The sequence below is a fragment of the Ananas comosus genome, linkage group 21 (genome assembly GCF_001540865.1).
Source record: "Ananas comosus cultivar F153 linkage group 21, ASM154086v1, whole genome shotgun sequence".
Lineage (NCBI taxonomy): Eukaryota > Viridiplantae > Streptophyta > Magnoliopsida > Poales > Bromeliaceae > Ananas > Ananas comosus.
This window is the reverse complement of record NC_033641.1, coordinates 806501-829705: the sequence shown is the minus strand read 5'-3', so window position 1 is coordinate 829705 and position 23205 is coordinate 806501. Positions and strand designations below refer to the sequence as shown.

General features: G+C 36.5%; 6 protein-coding genes across 7 annotated transcripts; 4 read left to right on the top strand and 2 right to left on the bottom strand.

Annotated features, from left to right (window-relative positions):
• On the top strand, positions 1399-6375 carry LOC109726820 (4-sulfomuconolactone hydrolase). Its single transcript, XM_020256620.1, has 10 exons — positions 1399-1629; positions 2636-2707; positions 4163-4242; positions 4470-4569; positions 4641-4694; positions 4805-4882; positions 4953-5050; positions 5133-5190; positions 5463-5584; positions 6050-6375. The coding sequence occupies exons 1-10, from the start codon at positions 1405-1407 to the stop codon at positions 6207-6209; spliced, it is 1047 nt and encodes a 348-aa protein (XP_020112209.1). The 5' UTR covers positions 1399-1404; the 3' UTR covers positions 6210-6375.
• LOC109726617 (actin-related protein 2) lies at positions 7410-13845 on the top strand. Of its 2 annotated transcripts, none has more exons than XM_020256323.1 (15): positions 7410-7556; positions 8450-8560; positions 8956-9090; positions 9190-9261; positions 9362-9440; positions 9662-9711; positions 10474-10577; positions 10667-10735; positions 10817-10880; positions 11236-11304; positions 11600-11683; positions 11828-11886; positions 12406-12472; positions 13029-13112; positions 13406-13845. In XM_020256323.1, exons 1-15 carry the CDS (start codon positions 7515-7517, stop codon positions 13484-13486), a joined length of 1170 nt encoding a protein of 389 aa, XP_020111912.1. In that variant the 5' UTR covers positions 7410-7514; the 3' UTR covers positions 13487-13845. The 2 variants fall into 2 exon arrangements, with proteins under 2 accessions (XP_020111912.1, XP_020111913.1); XM_020256324.1 differs by lacking the exon at positions 13406-13845 and adding an exon at positions 12868-12959.
• On the bottom strand, positions 14071-15279 carry LOC109726618. Its single transcript, XM_020256325.1, has one exon. The coding sequence runs from the start codon at positions 15189-15191 to the stop codon at positions 14283-14285; it is 909 nt and encodes a 302-aa protein (XP_020111914.1). The 5' UTR covers positions 15192-15279; the 3' UTR covers positions 14071-14282.
• Positions 15571-18718, top strand: LOC109726619. Its single transcript, XM_020256326.1, has 5 exons — positions 15571-16057; positions 16173-16206; positions 17181-17390; positions 18040-18099; positions 18597-18718. The coding sequence occupies exons 1-3, from the start codon at positions 15884-15886 to the stop codon at positions 17291-17293; spliced, it is 321 nt and encodes a 106-aa protein (XP_020111915.1). The 5' UTR covers positions 15571-15883; the 3' UTR covers positions 17294-17390; positions 18040-18099; positions 18597-18718.
• On the top strand, positions 18642-19370 carry LOC109726738 (nucleolin-like). Its single transcript, XM_020256524.1, has one exon. It carries the CDS (start codon positions 18642-18644, stop codon positions 19368-19370), a length of 729 nt encoding a protein of 242 aa, XP_020112113.1.
• Positions 22496-22999, bottom strand: LOC109726736. Its single transcript, XM_020256523.1, has one exon. It carries the CDS (start codon positions 22997-22999, stop codon positions 22496-22498), a length of 504 nt encoding a protein of 167 aa, XP_020112112.1.

The window sequence follows — 23205 nt, the reverse complement described above, 5'->3', positions numbered from 1 at the left end:
TATTTCGTTAAATTATATACAAAAAAACTTCAGATATCCATCTAGATTTACCGAATATTTACTTTAGTACCATTTAATTTTAATTTTGTCACTGATTTAAGAAAAAAAATAATAAAATTGATAAAAAAAAAAGAAAAATGAAACCACAAAGGGGTAAATTGATACATTTTAAACCACATGGTACTAAAGTGAGAAAGTGCGAAACCATAGGGGGTTTTTTGAAGTTATTCCTAAAAAAAAATATGTACTTATAGAGGGGTTTTCTGTATTTTAACCTTATAATTTTGTAGAAAGAAAAAAAAAAAAACCCAAAAAGTAAATCTACAACAATGGATATAAGCACATTCCAATGAGATATTATTCAACCGTTGGATCACAAAAATGGACGGCCAAGATTCGACAAGCATCCTCCATGACAAAGTATATAAAGGGGTAATTTCATATATACTTTTATAAAGTTTTAAAATCACAGATATATCCCTGTAAAATTTAAATTATCGAATATATTCCTTGATATCTCAAAGTTATGTAAATATATTATTTTTTATCGTTCGGACAATTATACCCTTTTTAGATTTTATAATTTGTAGTTTTTATAAAATAACATGTAAGTTAGATTACAAATATAAGCAGTAAAAAATAAAGTTAGATATAATCAAAAATATTTATCTAAGAGTAAAATAATTATTTCACAGATGAAAAGCTAATTTTAATTGATCAACTAATAGAGAGGAATATATATTTATTAACTATTTGTAGGATAATAAAATTAAATATATAATATTACTGCTTTACAGGAATGCATATGTAATTAAAAAAGATAAAAATGTGTGAAACTTACCTCAACAATCACTAATTTTTATGTGAGAATTTAACTTTTAAAAAATTTTACTTTGCTACCTAAACTTTTAATCTATTTGATTTTAGTTAAACAACGACAAAAAAAATTATCAAATAAATTGAAAGATTGGACGTTCAAATCAAAATTTCGGTAGACTGAATATTCTATAGTTCAGATGAATTCTTTACATTTTTACCACAAAAAACGATAAAAGAAAGTTTGTAATTGTTAAATAATGTGAAACAATTATTTTCTCCAAAAATTTAAGTCAATAGAGAATGATATTTTTATATTTTTTATATGTAACACTTTTTTTTACGTCCGGGCTCGAAACTAAAATTTTTTGTTCTGATAGGAATAAGAAATCCAAATAATTATTTTCTCTGTAAACTTAAACCACATAGAGAATGATAATTTTATATTTTTATATTTAACAGAAACTGTAATTTGTGAATTTGTGGTGAGGAGAGAGAGAGAGAGAGAGAGAGAGAGAGAGAGAGAGAGAGAGCAAAATAGTACTATTCCACAGTACATACTATGTTTATTAATACAAGTTATATAAAATGGCATCTACCATTGCCACTACTCTCTCTTCTACTATCTCCTCAATCATCTTCTCCAAACCACCCTCTTCTTCTTCTTCTTCTTCTTCTTCTTCCAAATTGGTCTCTTTGGCCATTACAATGGCTTCTAAGGCCAAGGAGGGTTCTTCTTCTTCTTCTTCTTCTTCTTCTTCTTCTTTCAAGGTTATAGACTCTCATCTCCATGTATGGGCCACTCCCCAAGAGGTATGTGGTGCAAAATTATCTTTCCCAAATTGGTTTCTGGGTAGTTCAGAAGATGAGATTTTGATGCTTAAATTAGTTTCTGAGTAGTCAAAATGATGGGATTCTGATACTTAAATTGGTTTTTGGGTACTCTAAAAGATTTGATTTTGATGCTTAGATTGGTTTCTGGGTACTCTTAAAGATTCTATTTTGATGCTTAAATTGGTGTCTAAATACTTGGAAAGATCAGATTTTGGGGCTTAAATTGGTTTCTGGTACTCACAAAGATGAGATTTTGATGCTTAAATTAGTTTCTGAGTAAAAAAGATGGGATTCTGACACTTAAAAGTGGTTTCTGGGTACTCTAAACGATTTGATTTTGATGCTTAAATTGGTTTCTGGGTACTCTAAAAGATGGTATTTTGATGTTTAAATTGGTGTCTACATACTTAGATCAGATTTTGGTGCTTAAATTGGTTTCTGGGTACTCAAAAAAGATTAGATTTTGATGCTTAAATTAGTTTCTGAGCCCTCAAAAAGATGGGATTCTGATACTTAAATTGGTTTCTGGGTACTCTAAACGATTTGATTTTGATGCTTAAATTGGTTTCTGGGTACTCTTTAAAGATGGTATTTTGATGCTTAAATTGGTGTCTAAATACTTAGAAAGATCAGATTCTGGTGCTTAAATTGGTTTCTGGGTACTAAAAAAAGATGAGATTTTGATGCTTAAATTAGTTTCTGAGCACTCAAAAAGATGGGATTCTGATACTTAAATGGGTTTCCGGATACTCTAAAAGATTTGATTTTGATGCCTAAATTGATTTCTGAGTACTCTAAAAGACGATATTTTGATACTTAAATTGATGTCTAAATACTTAGATCAGATTTTTTTGATGCTTAAATTGGATTCTGGGCACTCAAAAAAATCAAAATTCGATGCTTAAATTGATTTATTGATACCCGAAAAAAAAAACATTAAAAAATCATATTTTGATGTTTTTTTTTTTTAAAAAAAAAATTCTAGGCTGTGGAGAAATACCCTTATTTCCCAGGAAATGAGCCCTCACTTCGCGGAGATGTCGATTTCTTGCTTGAGGTACTCATATTAATTTTGCTCATCATTTTCTTTCTTTTTGGTAATTTTTTGGGGTTTATATAAAATCAAATTGGCCTGTTCAATTTCTACAATAGCCCATATTTTATTTATGGATCTATTTACTTTGCATATCTAAGCAAATAGGATCAAGCTAATAAACAACTTATGTAGTGTATCAGTGAGTGTTAGAGTGACTGTGACACTTCAATAGTCCCGCATTGGATATGAAATGAGACTCTACTAATAATAACAGGGTCTAAGCATTTTGGGTCGGTGGTTTAGAGTGCAACGAGTTATTAGTGCTAGTAGGCTCGGTCGTTAACCTACTGTTTAGCAGTAAATATGTATAGAAAGTCCATGCCTCTCTATGATCTTTTCGAATTCTTTTACTTCAATTTTTGGTCAACAGTTCCGGGCCTGTTTGGCCTTGCTATAAGGTCTAGTGTTGTTCGATAAAATGCTGTTTGAGTCTGTAGTGTTGCTGGGAAGAAAAACTATACATACCGAAATCAACCCGACAACTTCGCTTTTTTTAGTTCAAAAAATGAAAAAGAATCTAATTTTGGCTTTCTCGCCACAGTAGAAGCAAAAGTAGGCTCGACAAGCTAGCACTTTAGGGGCAGTTTGGCCTTGATTCTTAAGAAGCGATTTCTACATAATTGATTTTAGTTAGAAACTGTAGAGCGTTTGGTTGAATCTAGTGGAAAAATATATTTTTTTTAAAGCGATCTTATAAAGTTGGTAGGCAGAAAATTTCTATTTTTTGTAAATAATAATTTATTTTGTTAAATAATATTTTAAAACTTGAATTTGACTTTAAAAATTTTAAATTTCAAATCTTAAGCAGGATTTAAAATTTGATATTTAATTTAAATTCTAGATTTAACGTTCTGAAGCTAAATTTAAATTTAAAATTTGAGTTCAAAATCAAAATCAGATTTCAAGAAGCAGGTTTTAGCTGCTTTTGACTTTAGGCCTCTAAAAATCAGAAAACCGATTCTGAAAATCAGAATCAGATTTTGAAAAACATGTTACCAGGCGCTGTATCCAAGAAAAAAATCACTTTCGGCCCTAAAATCACTTTTCAGAATCTAGGCCAAACACGTCTAACCCCCCCGGTGGCTACTTTTACTTCAAATTTTAAGCTTTAATACTCCTGTAGAGTAAACCAACTTTTCAGAAATAAAACAGTATTTATGCACATAAGGGGGATTTTCTTCGTTGCGCTTCTCTTTCGTTATCATCTTGCTTTGCTTATAATTTTACGCCCACCATTTGTAAATTTGTATCGATTTCGCATGATTAAATGTTACATCTAAAGTTGCTGCGGTTTGTGAAATTCTCTTTGAGTTTTGAGACTTACGTATAAACGAATATGCGACACTTCTAATCACGTAATATATTAAATAGCCAAATCATAATCCGACTTTGATTTTGTCGCTGTCGCGTCTTTAGCAAATGGCAGAAGCAGGAGTGGATGGAGCTCTCATTGTGCAACCCATAAATCATAAGTTCGACCACTCTTACGTGACTAGGTAAAGTTGTTCGTTTTTTAAGCAGAGCTATTTGAAGAAGTACGAATCGCTTTTTTTTTTATTTAAGTCACCTCGCTAGCTTTCTGCTACAGCAGAAGCAGAAGCTTCAAATTGCAGCTTCTGCTCTACCGGCCTAAAAGCTTCTGCTCCCGGGAATAGTGAAGCTATTCTCGTACTTGAACCGTGCAAAACATATTATTTCACCGCATCTATCGGTCGGTTTGTAGTGTTCTAAAGAAGCATCCGTCCAAATTCGTCGGTTGTTTGCTCGCGAATCCTGCCGAAGACGGAAGCGGGGTTAAGCAGCTCGAAGATCTAATTGTGAAGGTAATAATGTTTAAGACAAATTAACTTATAAGATTCATTTTAACACCTCTTTTTTCCCTTCTCGTAACTAGGACGGATACCGTGCCGTTCGATTCAACCCGTATTTATGGCCCTCCGGTCAAAAGGTTCGCAAGTATTTTTTTTTTCTTTTTTTTGGCTATTTAACATTATGTGAAAATTGACTCAAACATTCGCGCAAGTGTAGGACTTGATTACAATTGTTCTTGTGAAACAGATGACGAATGAAATCGGGAAGGCGATGTTCGCTAAAGCAGGCGAACTTGGCGCGCCAGTGGGATTTATGTGCACAAAGGTAGACCCCCTTTGAGTTTTTTTTAGTAAAAGTGATAAAATTGATCATTTACGCGACCGTTGTTTTTCAGGGGCTTAACTTACATATCGAAGAAATAGAGGAGCTGTGCACGAATTATCCTTCGACTCCGGTTATACTTGATCATATGGCCTTTTGCAAGCCGCCGATGTAAGCTTCTTTTTCACTCGCAAAATTTTGCTCGCAGAAACTGATTTTTGTACAGTACTGAAGTTAAGTAGTGTATATACAGAAATGATGAGGAACAAAAGGCCTTCTCTACGTTGCTTCGGCTATCCCGATTCCCGCAGGTAACTATCACTTCTCCGCACGCGTTCTTGTTTACGTGGTCGAATAGCTTCTCTACTTCAGAAAGCATAAGTTTTCGTAAGCCACGAAGCTCGATGAATATATACATGTAGATTACGCTGGACAATAAGTTGAAATGAGCTGTTGGGTCCTAAAAGCAGAAGCTCTAGTTTTGAGGCTTCTGCTTCTTCTGAAGCGAGAAGTTGTAGTGATAACTCATATGTAATAGCTCTATTAATGTGATTAGCATGTACTAATGTCGAGTCTTTAACAGGTGTATATAAAATTTAGCGCAATTTTCCGCTTCTCGAGAGAACCGTATCCGTTCCAGGACACGTCTCCCCTTCTCGCCCAAGTGATCGCGAGCTACGGAGCCAACCGCGTCATGTGGGGAAGGTACTTTCACTGCTCCATAAAGCTTCAAATTCGTTTCCTATTATTAATCTTAGATCATCGTTTTGAATATAAATATTAAAAATACCGTTCTATGATAGATTCGCATAATTTATAAAAAATTTCAAATACCCCACCTGTGGTTTAGCGCTTTTTTAATTTTAGTACTCCGTGGTTTAACTGTATTACTTTATTACCATGTGGATTGGTTTTTTTTCTTTTCGTCAGCTCTTCTGTTAACTTTTCTGTTAAAACATATAGAAAAAAACTTTAGATACGTCCCTGTAGTTTACCGATTTTTCACTTTAATACTCTATAATTTTAACTTTATCACTAGTACTCTTTCTCCATATTCCACGCATCGCCAATATTCATACTTGTTTCATTCATCGAAAAAAGCACGTGATGCATATTCCGCGTAAACTTCACGAAGTTAAAAGCTTGGTTGGTTTGTTTCTTTTTATGCAGCGACTTCCCTTACGTCGTTCCCGAATGCGGGTACAAAGAAGCGAAGGACGCGATCTCGCATCTCGCTGGGCGGATCCCCGCGTCGTCGCGGGCGGATTTGGAGTGGATTTTGGGAAGAACAGTTTCTCAACTTTTCCGGGACTCTCCATGGAATGCTTAATAAGCAGGGAAAAAGCTTGTTTGCTTTTGTTTTTATTTCATTATTTGTATGTGTGTAGTTGATGATATTTGAGTTGTGTGATTTGTGAAATAATTCAAAACTATGATTCATTTGAGAAGAACACTTTTGTGATAAAATGAAATGAACATTAGTGTTGGTTGTGACATATTTTGATCCTCTCACTCTCATGATGTCATTGGGTCGGATTCAGGACGAATTTTCAAAAATCTGAATCCGAATCCGAACCCGAACCCGAAACAATTAATTCTCTTTACCATATTTCAAAATATTTGTTACATTAACTTGAATTTGTAAAATGCAAATTCAAATATAACGTTAAATATCTATCTAGATTATATGATAAATTAATTCGAATTCGGGTCGGGTTCGGGCTTAGGTCGGATATAGACAAATTTTATACCCAAATCACAATCCGTCGGATTTTCGTTTTTTATATTCGTATTTGAAACTATATTCATTTAGTATCGGATAAAACCGCCCTCTTCAAGTTCGGATTCAAATAAAATTTCGGATATCCGCGTGACGCCCGGCAATTTGTATTAGGCCTCGAGTTGCTTTGGCCCAACCCGGCCCAATTGAGAAAATTCATAGATATCCCTGCAAACTAGTAGAATTGTACATAGAGGCTTAAAATTAATTAACCTCCTCTGCATATGAACATTAAATTTTAAACCCTTTCAAATTTCATAAGAAAACATAATGATCCAACCTAGGGATAAATTTTAAAAATTAAACTTCTAAAAATTTGATTAAATATATCTAAGAATTTAGAACTCTATAACCATTTTGAGTTTGCTACCAAATCTTTCAAAATTTTAATTTTACTATCCAATCTTTTAATTTGCTCGATTTGATTCGGTCAATGATATTTTAATTTCAAAATTTAGTATATTATTTATTTTTTATAAATTTAGTTAGTATGTGCCGTATAATTTTCGCGACTATAAATTTATTAAAGTAAATAATTGGCTTAAATTTTAAGTCAAAGTACCATTGAGTGATTCAAATCAAATAAATTGAAATATTGGATAATTAAATTAAAGTTTTAAAAAATTAGGTGGCCAATTCAAAATATTCCTTAATTCGGATTTATATTTGAAGGGCCTGGTTTCGAATTATTCATAATTGAGGGGGTGTCTGTGCATATTTACCATAGAAAAGCGACTCCCCTCGCACACGTGCGAGCTTCGCACGCACGCATACTCTTCTTCGTCTTCGTCTTCGTCGTCTTCTTCGTGGCTTCGAAGGGAAGAGAGAGAGAGAGAGAGAGAGAGAGAGAGAGAGATGGATAGTAGGAAGGTCGTAGTGTGCGACAATGGTACCGGGGTAAGATCTCTTCATCTCCTCTCTTTTTTCTTTTTTCTTTTTTTTTTTTGTAAATTTTTTATATATTTTTTGTTTTATCTCATTACATGTGTATCCGATCTCGGGTGGGATCTGTAGGATCTAATGACATATCTTGTTTCCCGATCTGTATGAACTTAATCAATCGAATCGATTAGCAAAATGATGCCCAAATTTCCTGCTAAAAAGACCTAATATTCCATTTATTTTCCTTAATTTTCTTTTTTTTTTTTTCATTCGGAGCACTAAATCTCTAGATAATTGATCTGAATGGCGTGGATTCAGTTTGAGATTTTCATTTTTTCTGAATTTTTTGGTGCATTTTTTTGGATTTTTTTGCATATGATTTTTATGTATGAACTCAGTGTAGCTCAATAATAATTGAAGGGAGCTGTCGAAATTGTGTAAAAGATCATATAATTCACAAACTGAGCTCGAAAAGAAAAATTTTGGATATTAAATTTCGTGTTATCTAGGGCATATTGTTGTGGGTAACATTTCCCTTTTACTGCATCTTCTTAATAGTGTTTTCTATACTTAAATAACTAACACTGCAATGAATTAAGAAAAAAAAAATTCTTCAAATATATGAAATCCCTGCAAATCCAAAAGGGTTTTTTTGTTTTAATTTTTGGAGATTTTTTGTGGAATCTAAACTTTTTTTCGTTTGAAGATTTATAGTATTATAGATCTTCAAAGGGGATTTTTAAGAAAAATCTTTTGTGTGACTAATCGTCTCAATGCTCCTTTTTTAATTTTTATTCTTACTATACCTTATTTAGAAATTATTTAGAAATTTGAAGTTGAGTAGAGCTATGTAAATATCGAGCGCTTCTCAATGTTGGATAATTCTAATTGCTACATTTTCTGTGCAGTATGTGAAGTGTGGGTTTGCTGGTGAGAACTTTCCTACATCAGTCTTTCCATGTGTCGTTGGAAGGCCGTTGCTTCGCTATGAGGAGTCGCTTCAGGAGCAAGAACTCACGGTCGGAACACAATTTAATTCTTCTTGATATTGGTTTGGTTAAATCCTTTACATGCTTTTTCGATATCAACGAGGAAAAGCATGTTGTGAAGAGTCACTAACTTTAGAGAGTCACTTGAAGATTGTGTACAAGTTTACTTTTTATCTTTCGAACTAAAAATGCACAAAAAGAAGCAAAAAAACTCATTTACTAATTCATTATGTAATGTGTTTTCAACTTTTACATTAATATTTGATAAAAAGTTTGCAAAGTTGTATTGGCTGAAACTTCTTTTACTTGCCAAACCATTTTTTCTCTCTGATGGGCGAATCATATCATCTATGCTCTGTGAATGAAATAAGCCCAAGAGAATAACATGTGCTCTTCATTTTATATTGGCTGCATTTCTTTTTCAGGATATTGTTGTAGGAGCAGCTTGTGCAGAACTGCGGCACCAACTAGATATTTCTTATCCTGTAAATAATGGAATCGTGCAGAATTGGGATGATATGGGCCATGTCTGGGATCATGCATTTTATAGTGAACTTAAGGTGCAAATAACTGATTATTTCTAATTTGATCGTCGCATCATTCAAAGAAAACATTTGAGTAGAGATGACTTATACTATGTTTTCTTACTTGTGTTCCAGGTAGACCCAACTGAGTGCAAAATATTACTTACAGATCCACCCCTCAATCCTGTGAAAAACCGTGAAAAAATGGTGGCTATATCTGCTATTAGCTCATATTTATATTCCCGATTTTGTATTATTTCACATACATAAAAGCCATTTCTTAAAAATTTGTGCTCATGTTTAACAGGTTGAAACTATGTTTGAAAAGTACAACTTTTCTGGAGTCTTTATTCAAATCCAAGCTGTTCTTACATTATATGCTCAAGGTAACATTTGAACTTAACGATCTAAATTAAGTCATATTTCAAAGGCCATTTCTTTCATTGCAAATTGAAATATTGCAATTTACTGATCTGAGAAAAATGATGAGTAATTCGCAACGCACCTATCTGACCTTTCTTCTAAGAATAATTTGATATTTTAAACACTTTTGTCCATTTATCTGACATTAATTTTCTTTCTTGCCATCAATAAAAATGGTTGGCAGGCTTGCTAACTGGCCTTGTTATTGACTCTGGAGATGGTGTCACTCATGTGGTATGCTGTCCTATACTAAATCTTTATATTTGCTATTATGGAATGTCAAGTAGTTAAAAACATGATTTATGGGATGTGTAATAAATGCTAAACTTCCATCTGCTGCTCTTCCAGAGACTTTATTTGGAAGATATTGAGGAGAAGTTGCTTCCTAGAATCACTATTTCTTATGCATGATGTGCTTTTTTTTTTTTGTCTCGCATATAACAGTAGATGCTATACTCGGTGTATTAATGTTTTTCTTTTAAGCTCGTATATATTATTAAGATGCAACAATAATTTGAACTAGTAGATTTTTGTTGAACCATGTCCTACGGGCAGAAGATTGTTGGATTTACATTACGATGATAAATTGGTTACTAATTGTGCTCAACAGCTATCCTTTTGTTATTTTAGAATGAATATCTATAATTGAACAAATGAATAGAAAATAACCACTCTCCTGGTGAGCAATGTGTAACAGATAAAACTGGTTGAGCGAAAGCAAATCTTTATGTTACTTATGTTTCGTTTCTAGACAACATTGACGATTGTGCTTCTATTTCTATAGCATGGCAGTCTGCTCACTGCCTCTCCTGTCCATGAATTTTCTCTTTTTTAAAAAACATTGAATCTGAAATACAAAGCAGGTATTGACCTTAGTAACTTAAGTTCACGAATTTGAACTGTAACTATGGATACAATGTAGACATATTTTTCTAGTATATTTCTGCTATGTGAAACTCTTCTATGATTTACATAAGAGGAACAATTTGCACCTAGGTGCCGGTGGTTGATGGTTACTCATATCCACATCTTACAAAACGAATGAATGTAGCTGGCCGGCACATAACATCATATCTTGTTGACCTACTCTCTCGAAGAGGGTGAGACTTATTAACATAAATGTATAGCACAACATTTTTCGTGAATAGCTCTCAGATCATGCTGATAAGTTAATTTTTTCTATCAAAAGGTACGCCATGAATAAATCTGCAGATTTTGAAACTGTGAGGGAAATAAAGGAGAAGTTATGTTACATCAGGTAAAAGTTGCGAACTTCTCATCCGGTCACCTGCTTTTAGTGCTTTTGTTATTTACTTTGTATGGGATAACTTATTTGCAGCTATGACTACAAACGCGAGTATCAACTTGGTTTAGAAACCACAATTCTTGTTAAAAGTTATACTGTAAGTGGGGTTTTATTTTCTCTATTTTTCTTGTAGATGAACTTTGCTCGCTTCCTTTTTTAGATACAACCATCCTTTTTTAGATACAACCATCCAATGGGCTAGGAATTATTTTCTTATACTGCAATAAAGGAATTAATAAATGCTAAAGTTCTTTGGTGCTACTTCCTGCTCAATTACCCTTACAAGAAGTAGGGTGACTAAAAAATGATACCCGTAAACTCCTCATATACATCAATTGATTTTACGTGCAATTTCAGAGTGTTTCTTTTCACAACTCTGTTGTACATTTGAACTATGTTTTCTCCTTGTATCGATTTGCTTCGTTTTTCCATTCCTGACTTTATCTTATCAGCTGCCAGATGGAAGAGTCATTAAAGTTGGCACCGAAAGGTTTCAAGCCCCTGAGGCTCTTTTTACTCCTGTAAGTATATTCATTTTATTAATATAACCTCATTATTTGTTCATCATTTGTTGGAGGAAACGGCATCAGATAGTATGCAATAACTTAAGCGACTAAAAGAGAAAATCGTGGTACTTCTAAAACTGAAAGAGACTCAAATAGCAAGTAAAATTTTAGTGTAGATAACAGTGCTCGTTTCTTCTGTCCCTGTTTAACCTGTGTTGAATGAGGATAAGGTGCTACAATTAAATGAAAACTGTTGCATCAGTTATCCCCTAATTGAAGAGAGTTATTGGCTAAATTTATCACGGTGCAGGAACTCATAGATGTTGAGGGAGATGGAATGGCCGACATGGCATTTCGCTGCATACAGGAAATGGACATCGACAACCGGATGATGGTATTTGATCTTTGTTATATCAATAAATTTTACTGCATAAAATAGAGATGTTTTATTCACCTATTACCTTTTCTCGAGTGGATAGCAGTAAAGATTGTTGTCACAAAAGTCTTCTGACATGCAGTTTAATTTACTTTCCTCCAGCTTTACCAACATATCGTTCTTAGCGGAGGAAGTACCATGTATCCTGGATTGCCAAGTCGGTAAGACCGAAGGACCTTAAGTTTCACTTTTCCCTTGGATCTCTGTCTATATACCCTATTTAGTTAAAATTTCCTATAGCTTTTTCTTATTGATAGCTGATTGGGAAAACAAATATAGGCTTCATTTGGTATGGATAAGATAAGATGAGAGTGCAAAGTTAAAGAATGTTCAGCGACTCGGAGGTATCAGGGACACATCAACAAAGGGGGTGTTTGTTGGAATATAACATAGTTTTTCTAACCCAATCCTCTTCGGCGCAAATTTCTCGGGTGGGATTTGACAATCCCAATCCCAATAGGATTATTAGACCTAAATGGATTATGGATAGTACGACGTCTCGCAAACCCCTCATGCCTCTGAGTCGCTAAACCCTCGTTCTGCAGCATCACCTTCTCATCATATCCTATCATATCCAATTCTCTTTTTTCTTTTTCATAGTTATTAACTAGTATCAAAATATCTAATTTATAATTAGCCGGGCTGTCAGCTGAAATGTAGATGCTTTTATGTCTCGACAGCCTGGAGAAGGAAATTCTTGACCGATATCTTGACGTGGTGCTGAAAGGGAACAAGGATGGGTTAAAGGTAGTACCCTTTATTTTTACAAATTCTGTCAAATTTGTTATCTATATAACCCAAAAATTTTAAGATTGTAAGAGATACTCCCATTTTATGTTAGTCGTATAATTTATTCTACGGTACGTTCTGCTGAGCTTGGATGCGAACGTAGCCTTCAAATGCTATGTAAAAAATATCCAAGGCAAGAGAGAAGACGTAATTGTGTTACCGAACCTGATGGGCATAGTGCTATTTTGATGTTCTTTTTAATACTTAATTCTGTCCTTACCCCTCCATTTCCCAAGTAACATATAGCGGAGTAATCGGATTGCAGCTGATTTTATTCGCATTATTATATTAAATGGAACTACTACTGTTTTGATGGTTATTAAATTACTAACCCTGGAGGTTTTCCCTTTTAGAAAACTGTGATCCCTGAGTTTAGATACCTCTTGCGATATCTGTCCTCAAAGCTACTAGAAGAAAATTAGCGAGAGGAAGCATGAAAGATTTGGTTAGGATAAACCTTGTTTCTGTTTTTTATTTTTGTGCACATTCTAATGGTTCGTTTCTAATTCAACAGAAGTTAAGGCTACGAATCGAGGACCCTCCGCGACGAAAGCACATGGTCTACTTGGGAGGGGCAGTTCTTGCTGGAATAATGAAGGTTATATTCAACTTACAACCTCTCACTTCTCTACACAGTTGTTTATGAGACGAATTCGTTAAAACTCCGATTCGTATGTGGATTCTTCGTGCTCAAGTGACGGAACATTGTGGAACACCGACTAATTTTTCAATGAACAATACTAGATGAGTAAAGATGCTTACTTGGCTTATCGAATTGGACCAAAAATTACTTTATGCTAGCAGCAAAGTTGACCCTCCCAGATGTATCCGTGAGCTAAATTGCCGAACTAGCTGCTAATATGTTGCCTTTCTGTTTATAAACATGAGCAGGATGCACCCGAGTTCTGGATTACAAAGCAAGAGTACCAAGAAGAGGGAATCGCCTGTTTAACAAAATGCGGTCAAGCATAGATATCACGGAGCGAGGTATGGTATTATTGTATAGTACAGTATTAATCGACGATATGGTAGGTCGCAGATGGTGCAGAGAATTGTGGAGCGAGGAAACTAACAGCGATGAACAACACATCATCAATATAATCTTCCAAGTCTCAGATGATAAATCGTTTTTGTAAATTCGCTCTTTCGTGCGGTGTGATTTACAGAGTTTTCCTATAACTTTTCTGCTTGGTGAATATTCTCCGCGCAATGCTCGGCGAGTTTAAGGAAAATGTAGGGTAAAAGAAAAAGGAGGAAAATGGAAGTGCGCTGTGCTTGTAATTTTTAGTCCTAATTGTTCAGTCCAATTGTTTGGTTCACCAGATCTTCAATTTTACGTGCACGTCATTATGCATATGCATAACAAAGTGTTTGGATTTGACCTAATAAAAGTTGCAAATATCGTAACGTAATTGGTAGGTTTGCGATAATCTACACATACAGCTCCTGTAGCTCCAATATAATATCATAACGTAATTGATTCGCCATAATCTACGCGTACTTTTTCATCGTATGCAACACAGTTTCCACAGCTCCAATATAACAACCACGGAACATCAATCAAACAAACTCAAACGCAAACCAATTATTTGCAAAATCGCACTCAAAAACTTGTGTCCTGTATAGAAGATGTGTGCATAAAAGAAAACCACAAAAGTAATCCAAATATTTCAAAAAACCTTAAAAAAAAAAAAAAAAAAAAAAAAAAAAAAAAAAAACTGCACATCTAAAACACTTCATCATCATCATGGTCATTGTATGTATGGTGTTATTCAAAACACACCCTTTTTTGCCCTAATAGCTTTGCGGTGTTCTTCTTCTTCTTCTTCTTCTTCGTCGTCGTCTCCATCCTCCGCATCGCACGCTCCAACCTCTCCACCCTCTCCACCAACCCCGCCATGATCCGGCACTGCTCCGCGCTCCTCTCGCAGAGCTCCGCCACCAACCTCTCCATCCCCCCTGCTCCTCTCCTCCTCCCCTCCTCCTCCTCCTCTTCTAGGGCTCCCTCCATTGGGAGGGCAATGCCGACGCCGCAAAGATCCGATCTTTGCGAGGAGGAGTCATCGGCGGCGATCTCCGCCTCCATTGGGGCCGAATTGGGAGCGTCTTCCTCGTCCCCTGACTCAGATTCTTCTTCTTGGCCGTGAAGATCCGATCTCTTAGGGGTTTCGTCCATGGCGTCTTCTAGGGTTTCGGAATTCGGGGTTTCGACCGCGGAATCGGCGGGGGGGATCGAATCCACGGCCTCCTGAAGCGCGATCACGCGCCGGATCACCTTCCTCCGATACTCCCTCACCCCGCGCACCGAGTCCAGACGCAGGAGCAGCCCCATGAGCATCTCCCCCACCCTCACCCTCTCCCTCGCGTCGGCCCCGATCGCCGCCGCATCCGCCGGGATCCTCCGCTCCGCCTCGTCCACCTCCGCCGCGATCCGCCGCACCCGCTCCAGGTCCCTCCGCACCAGGAACCCCCGAAACACCCTCTGTATCCTCAACGCCGCCTCCTCCTGCCGCACCACCCTCCGAGGCGGCGGCGGCGCCGCCGTGGCGTCGGAGTCGACGCAGTGGACGGGGATCGAGACGACCCTCGGCTTCGGTTTCGGCTTCGGATCGGGGGTCGGAGCGGCGTAGCGGGGGCGTCTAGGGTTCCATGGATCGCCATAGAAGAAGCTCTCCATCGCTCTCTCTCTCTCTCTCTCTCTCTCTCTTTCTCTGAAAAATCTTCTCTCTGTGAAAAATCTTCTCTCTCAATACGTGAGAGGTGCGATATATTGAGGGGTTTATATAGGGAAGAGAATTTGCGGGATTGGGGGTATTTTGGGAACGATCGCGGAGTTTCCAGAAGGAGTAGACGTCGAGTTCGAGTTCGAGAAGGATAGAAGAGGGGGGATGAATTGGCGGGAAGCTTCCGGAAACTTCAAAGGATCGTTGAGATTCGTAAATGATGATGATGAGAGAGTGGACCAATAATAGTTTGACACGTGTCATAAATCAGCGAATAGGAAGTAGACCAACCATATGGTGACACGTGGACGTACTCGGGCTTATCTTGGGCCTGAAGAAGGAGTTGGGTTGGGCCACAACTGGGCCTTAGTTGATTGAGACGTGCATAATTTGGTGAACCATATGCACCACATCATCCGTGAACTGTCACCACATCCACCGTCCGTTCTTCCAACTCTTTGAATCATCGCCTTCCAATAAAAGTGATAATGGTGCACCAGTTCTAAGAATAAATTTCCTTTTTTTCAAAAAAAAAAAACCCCGCGCGGAAAGCTTACGTCATCCACTGAGCCTCTCTCTCTCTCTCGATCTCTCGATCTCGACCTTAAAACCCTAGAAGCTCCATAGAAGAAGCGAAGGGCCGAAAATGGCGAAGAGGAGGAAGAGGTCGCGGGGAGGAGGAGCTAAGCGAACCCCCAACCCCAAGCGGAAACCCTCGCCCGAGATCACGAAGCGGGATCGGAAGCCCCCGGTTAGCATCTACACCCCGCCGGGTCCTCGCGAGAAGCAACGGCCCCTCACGCCTCTCGACATCGAGCAGGTATGATCGAATCCGCCCCCAATTTGTTGAATCTTCGGTGATCGATTCGCCGGTGGGGGTGTGTTTGTGTTGGTGTTGGTGTTGATGTTGATGCTGATGTGGATTGGGGTTTCAGGGTCCCGGAACCAAGTTGAAGGAGATCCCGAATGGTAAATCCCTAATTCGATCTTACTATAAAATGTGCTCTTTTGTGTATCCACCTCTTGCTTTTTGCGGAAGAGTTGAGATGGGTGAGTGGAATAAATGATCTAACTCAGTAAATTTTGTTCCCTGTTATCGAATTCTCTAAGCTGTTTTGTGGGGTAACAATACGCGTAGTCAAGAAAAATTGAATCTTGAATCGATTCTTACACGGAATTGTTTCTTTTAGGCCCAGATGGAGCTTCTGCAAAAAAGCTGTTTTAGTGCCCCAGAAGCTGAATTAGGGTTTGGGTCATAGGATTTGGTACTCACTCATAGCAAAGTTCTCTGGGCAAGATGCCAACGTAGGAATGTAGCTGGAGTAGATTATGTTGTGGATTTAGAGCTCATTACTTGAGAGAGCCTTTTGGAAATGATATTTATGCCGCAGGGCATCTGTGTCACTTGCCGAAGCTAATCTTTGATCATGCAACCTGGGCAGCGATTATTTACGAATCCCATCTAGTTGAATTTCACACTATTGTAAATCATTAGGGATTCAATTTAGTTTGTCTTAAAATTGGGTGAGAAATAGGCATAGATGATCTTAATACTCGTCGAGATGACTACCTCTTCTTTTGCTTTCTCCTCCTGTACTTTTGAAACCAACAGCTCATAAATGTTTGGAATTGGGTTATAGAATCTCAATAAAATGGACACTGCATGTTATGAAAGGTTATTTTTCTTTGAGAATTTCATTTCAGATTTGAAGGAAATTTTGTTTACCTACGACTACAATAAAACCATTTCTTTTTTTCTTGAAAGTTGTGTTCAGTTGGAACCTTGCAGTTGCTTGTTCGAAATTAATTCAGTGGGAATAAACAATTAGTTTGATTCGATTAGGCATTCTTACAATTACTGCTAATGGAGTCTATATCTACTCATTTTGTCGAACTATAGCATCCTTTTTTAGTAATAATCCCAACATTGAGTACTTCCACAGTGTCTAAGAAGCTGTCAAAGGCCAAAGTCGATGAAAATATGCAATTTCTACACCAACTTCTATATGGAAGAAAGAAGGTGCTCTTTAGAACTATATTGTTCTTGCGCCAATGAACATTTGAAGTTTTAAGGTGGTCGTTCTCAGGCTAAAAATTCTTTGAAGAAGAACATACTGGAGTTTTCTGGTTTTGTTTAGGGTGAACATGACAAGGTACTCAATTCAACTTCTTTTGCTTTGATGTATGGGTAAATTTGGCTAAAGTTTAAACCTCAATGCTAGGATAGGAGTAGGCTACTGGATGGTCACATTTGGAAAACTATGAACACAATTGTCAGATACTTAATTGTAGTCGAATCAAAGCACATGCGAGATCTCTAAATGAAAAGTTCTAATTTTATGATTCTGGGTACAGTTGCTTGAGTGGTAATAATTTTTTATTCTGGGTTTACAGAACAGGAAGAGAAAAAATGTTGTAGAGAAGCTCGCTAAGTGTCTCAAAAGTCGATTGCTATTTCTCTGCAATGTACTCGACATCCCTGGTGTTAATAACTCCAAAATGAACAAGGTTGGCAGATAAGAAGTAGAGTTTAGTCGAGTTTTCTTTTTCTTTTTTTTTTTTTTGGTTTTTTTTAACTTTGCTGTAATAAGATTAAGCGTCCTCTGTGATATTTCCAGTCTGAAATTGTGGATAAACTGGTCGAATTCTTGGAATACCCGCATGCGCCTGATGATGCTGCACCTGCAGAAAATGCTCTTGTACTACTTTGAAGTTCAGATGATTTAGTTGGCACATTCTTTGTGCATGGCTGCTTGCTATACATGTGTTTCTTGATGAGATGCATGTTGGTTGTTGTTATAGGATGACGGCGAGCGCAGCATCTCTGAAGAGAGGAGTTCGGATCCTGAAACAGATGCGGAGGTTTGCGTTCTTACCTCTTTTCTCTTAAATATTGTTTGAATAGTTTCAAGAGATATGTACTAGAGTAGAAACTCTATCGATGTTTTGTTGAACTTACTCCGAATCATAGACTATTGACCATTCAGTGAGCACATAGCTTGTTGTCGATGATACAGAATCAAAAGCCCTTTTTGTTTTTTAGAATCTACCCCCGCAAAGTCACCATTAGGATAACCGTCGTGTGGCGTAATAGTTTGGGGTTTATTATTTTCAAAAGTATTAAGCGATGTAGTTCTGGAAATCATGCTCTTATGTCTTCTACTATAGTACTCATGCGATTGAATTATCAGATTTCATGAAATTGGGGTTAATAGTAGGACATTTGAGGCTAGCACTCTTGTTCATAAATATGAATATGATGGCCCTCATTCTTGTACAAATTTTACTGGTTTCAATAAATAAGCACATCTCCTTTACCTGCTGCCTTCTTACTGATAAGAGCAACTTCTGATTTTCAGATCAGGAAAGTGTTCAAAACGAAGATGAGGTAGAAGAGGGTGACGATGAAGAAGCGGAACAAAGCGAGTCTGCTCATGAGAGCGACGAGCCAAAATATGAAGAGGAACAAGAAGACGGAGGCGATGAAGAAGAAGGAGATCAAAGCGAGTCTGATCACGAAAATGAGCCAAAAGATGAAGAGGAACAAGAAGACGGAGGCGATGAAGAAGAAGGAGATCAAAGCGAGTCTGATCACGAAAATGACGAGCCAAAAGATAAANGAAAGCGACGAGCCGACAGACGAAGATGAAGTAGAAGACGGCGACGATGAAGAAGAGGAACAAAGCGAGTCTGCTCATGAGAGCGATGAGCCAAAAGATGAAGAGGAACAAGAAGACGGAGGCGATGAAGAAGAAGGAGATCAAAGCGAGTCTGATCACGAAAATGACGAGCCAAAAGATAAAGATGAACTAGAATACAGCGGCGATGAAGAAGAAAGAGATCAAAGCGAATTTGCTCATGAAAACGATGAGCCAAAAGATGAAGATGAGCTAGAAGACGGCGGCGATGAAGAAGAAGAACAACAAAAAAACGATGAACCAAAAGACGAAGAAGATAGTACAAAGGCAGACAGCGAGCCCGAGGAAAATCCACTGGTTAAAAAAGGCTCTACTTCTTCAAAGGAGCCAGCAAGGAAGGGGCCCAAGTCTGCGGCAAAAGAAAAAACCAAACCTGCGAAGAGAGGTCGGGGAAAAACCAACCAAAATACCTCGAAAAAGAGGCGCAAGAAGTAGTGGTTGAAGTAGCATTTACTTGTTTAACCCCATTTTACTTGTTAAGAAATTTTGGTCCATTGGGAAACTTGGTGTTTACTAAACTCATGTCCTTTTCTCTGAGAATCCGATAGCTCGTAAAGAATGAAGCATTGTAGTCTGTACGTAAACAAGATAACAATCAAAGATGTGTTTTTTTTCTTTTTTTCCCCTTCTGATTGAAGTTTCAGTTCATTCTCTGTATGAAATTTGCGCGGGATCGCCTTCCGATTGTTGAAAAAAGGTAGCTGAAGTTTCTGATTGAGTTGATAAACTAGCGATTTTTCCGTTGCAAGTGCAAAATGATGATGAGTACTCTACATTAGTTGTGGCTACTGCAACAGAGTTACTTTACATCGTTACGCGAAGAATTACGGTGACAGCATTAGTCGAAATATACGGAATGAAGTGGACTGTAACACTGCAGTTGTTGTCAGATTAGTTTCAATGCAATTTTTTAAGTTCTACTAAGAACTAGAATCATCATTTGCATTAGAAGGTAAGTTCCTGGGGTTATCATGAAGAGGCTAGGTAAATTCAATTTGCAACTCTTCAATTCATTTTAAGTGTTTTACATAAATATAAACATGAAAATGAAGAGGAGCAACTTTGTAAGTGCAAGGCCACAAATGTAAGAAACCAAGCTTTTCAAGGGCAATTAAAAGTTTTGGTTAAAACAAAAAACAAGATTAGAAGAGAGAGCATTCATTCTAATAGTATATTTTGGTATATGCAGAAAAAACTGCACTATATTTGCAGATTCAGTGAGCTGAACAGACTCGCCAAATCAGCAAGATTGTGAGAATTAATGGGTCTCATACAGTATGTAATATGTGATCTCGTGATCCAACGGCATCATAGGGGCAATTACTTATATATCTCTGAAAAATTCTCAACTTTCTGATTTACCCCTCTTAGAAGTCTAATATTGAAAAGACCCTTTTTACGTTCCAATTTATTTCAAATACACCTCTAGAGTTAAAATATGTCAATGAACTTTGTTATCTGTATAAAATTACTACTTTGTCCTTTCAAATATACCCTTCCACCATCACCGACTTTTCTTATTTGCCCTTAAGTCAGGGGCACAAAGTATTTTGACTTTTGGTCTTTTCAAATATACCCCTCTACCGTCACCAACATTTCTTATTTGCCCTTAAGTTAAGAGTAAAATTGGTATTTTAATTTTTTTTATCTGTGGTAGATATTTAACTCACGTTTAACTCAAATTAATTTAACGGGTGATAACAGTAGGAGTATTTTGGAATAACGAAGGAATATATATATGAGGGATATATTGGAAAGAAAAAAAAAGTAATGATAAATGAGATATTTCTGAAATTTTGAGGGGTATATAGGTAATTATCCCAAAATCATAAAATGAGGGTTGACTAAATATCATATCCCACTGAGTTGGAGAGAGAGAGAGAGAGAGAGAGAGAGAGAGAGAGAGTTTCAAAATAAAAATTATAAAGTGGTTTTGTGAAGCAACCACTATTGTATTTCACAGGACAAACCTATTCATAAAATTATGTAGTAAAAACTTGCCTCAAATAGAATCTAGTCAAAATAAGCCAAAAAAAGAAAAAGTCATTGTCAAAACAAACAACCCCTTTGACTCCGATTGGAGCTTTTGTAGAAGTACTAAATACTAATCATTTTAATTAAAAATGTATGAAATTTTTCTTTGTGGAAATTTTGATTTTACTATCACATTATACTGTATTTGCTTTTAGTGTGCTCCTCTCAAAACTTAATGTTTTTTTTTTTTCTGTACTCTTTTCGATTGAATATTCTGTAACTTCACAAAATTTTTATTTTTTTTATTTTTTAGGAAATAGCTTAATTTTTTGGCATAATTTCTTATGAAAATTTTAAAAAACAAGTGAAACGGAAGGTTAAGTAGTAAAATTAAAAGTTTTTTAAGTAAAACTGGGATCGTAAAGATTATTTTAGCTTTTTGTCACAGCAGAAGCTTTTAATTCTCCAACTTCCAATTAAATATACCCTTTTAAATTCTCCAATTCCCAAGATACACCTTGGGATTCCATATTATTGTATTATTTTATCATACACATAATTTAAGCTAATTAATTAACTTGTCTATGGGCACGCTACAATAATAATAATAATACACATTAAATTATACATTGACCATATAGAAAGAAGTACATAACTGTCACCTTTATTATAGGGGCAATTGCTGATATATTTCTGAAAAATTTTTAACTGATTTTCTTGTTTATTCCTCTTATAAGACTAATATTGAAAATAATTTTTTAACGTTCTAAATTATTTCAAGTACTAGAGTTAAATTGTATCAGTGAACTGTTAGCAAGCTAGGAAGAATCGTTATTTATGTGAAATTACTATTTTATCATTTCAAATATATTCTTCTATTGGCACCAACTTTTTTATTTGTCGTTAAGTTGGGGGAAAAAGAAGTCTTTTGATTTTTTGCACTTTCTCTCGCCACGAACTTTTTTTAATTTGTCCTTAAGTTGCGGGTAAAATTGGTATTTTTTTTTTTAACTTTGATAGAAATTTAATTCGGGTTTAACCCGAAATAACTTAATGGGTATTAACTGCAGGATTATTATTGAATAACGGAGAAATATACGAGTAGTATATTTAAAACAAAAAAAAAATAGTAGGGGTACATATTATATAATCAATGATTATGTTGGCAAACATTATAACTCTAATTATTCTAAAAAGAATAAAATTAAGGGAAAAAAAAACCACCGAAAAATAAGAGAACATTATTGTGTGTAGTAAATAAATTAATGTTGAACATGTAATAGTAGATATAGGAAATGGAACCAGAAATATTACCACATTATTGAAATATCGATCTGATAGAAAACAAAATCAGAAATATGTTTTAACAATAAAAAGGTATTTAATTTTTTTTTTTTACCTCCGAGAATCAATCTCCTCAAAACAAGTAAAATGAAAAAGAAATTAAAGTTTCTCCTCTAATTAACCAATTTAATTATACAACCACTTCAAAAAAAAAAAAAAAAAAAAAAAAACATTCATATTCTCCTTACATGCACACACATATGATCTCTATTTCTACATTATACGACAAAGTCGGCAACGAATTACCACTTTTTGCCGACTACTATAGACCTGGGGGGGCTAAGGAGCTGGTACTTTGAATAGCAAGCCCTAGAGAAGCTGCTTCTGGGAGAAGCCAATTTACCAAAGCCCTCATCATGATCCTCCTCTTGCTCCATCTCCCACATCACCCGCCGGAACGCGTCGACGTCGCACGGGAGCTCCAGCGGCCCCCCTGCAGCCGCGTTCTCGGGGTCGCCAGCCCCCTCCAGCAGCGTCCGGAACAGCGGGTGGTTCACACACTCAATCCTGATAAGAAAACGCTCCTGCCTCGGCCCGACACACACCGGGACGCAGCCTCCTGGCGCCACTCGGTGGCCCACGGAATGTCTAAACCGCCACCGCCGCCCCGACCCCGTGGACGGGCTCTCCGGGGCTTTACGACGGCCGCCGAACGACCGACACCTTTCGACCGCCGCGCGGATTAGGTTTCTCTTCTTCCCTAGCCTCTCTTTGTTGCTACTACTACTCCCCATCAATCTCTCCATGCATACAATGAACAAAAATATGAGAATCAAGAGTATATAACAAGTCAAATATAGTAAGAGAAGTATAAAATGATGATAAAAATGGCTCTTGGGGTAACTTTTAGGGTTTTTAGAGGGCAAAATATGGCTTTTAAGCTTGCACAAAAATGTAGCTATATTGAGAGCTCAGGAGACATAATGAAAAATGAAAAGGTCAATGTGTGTGT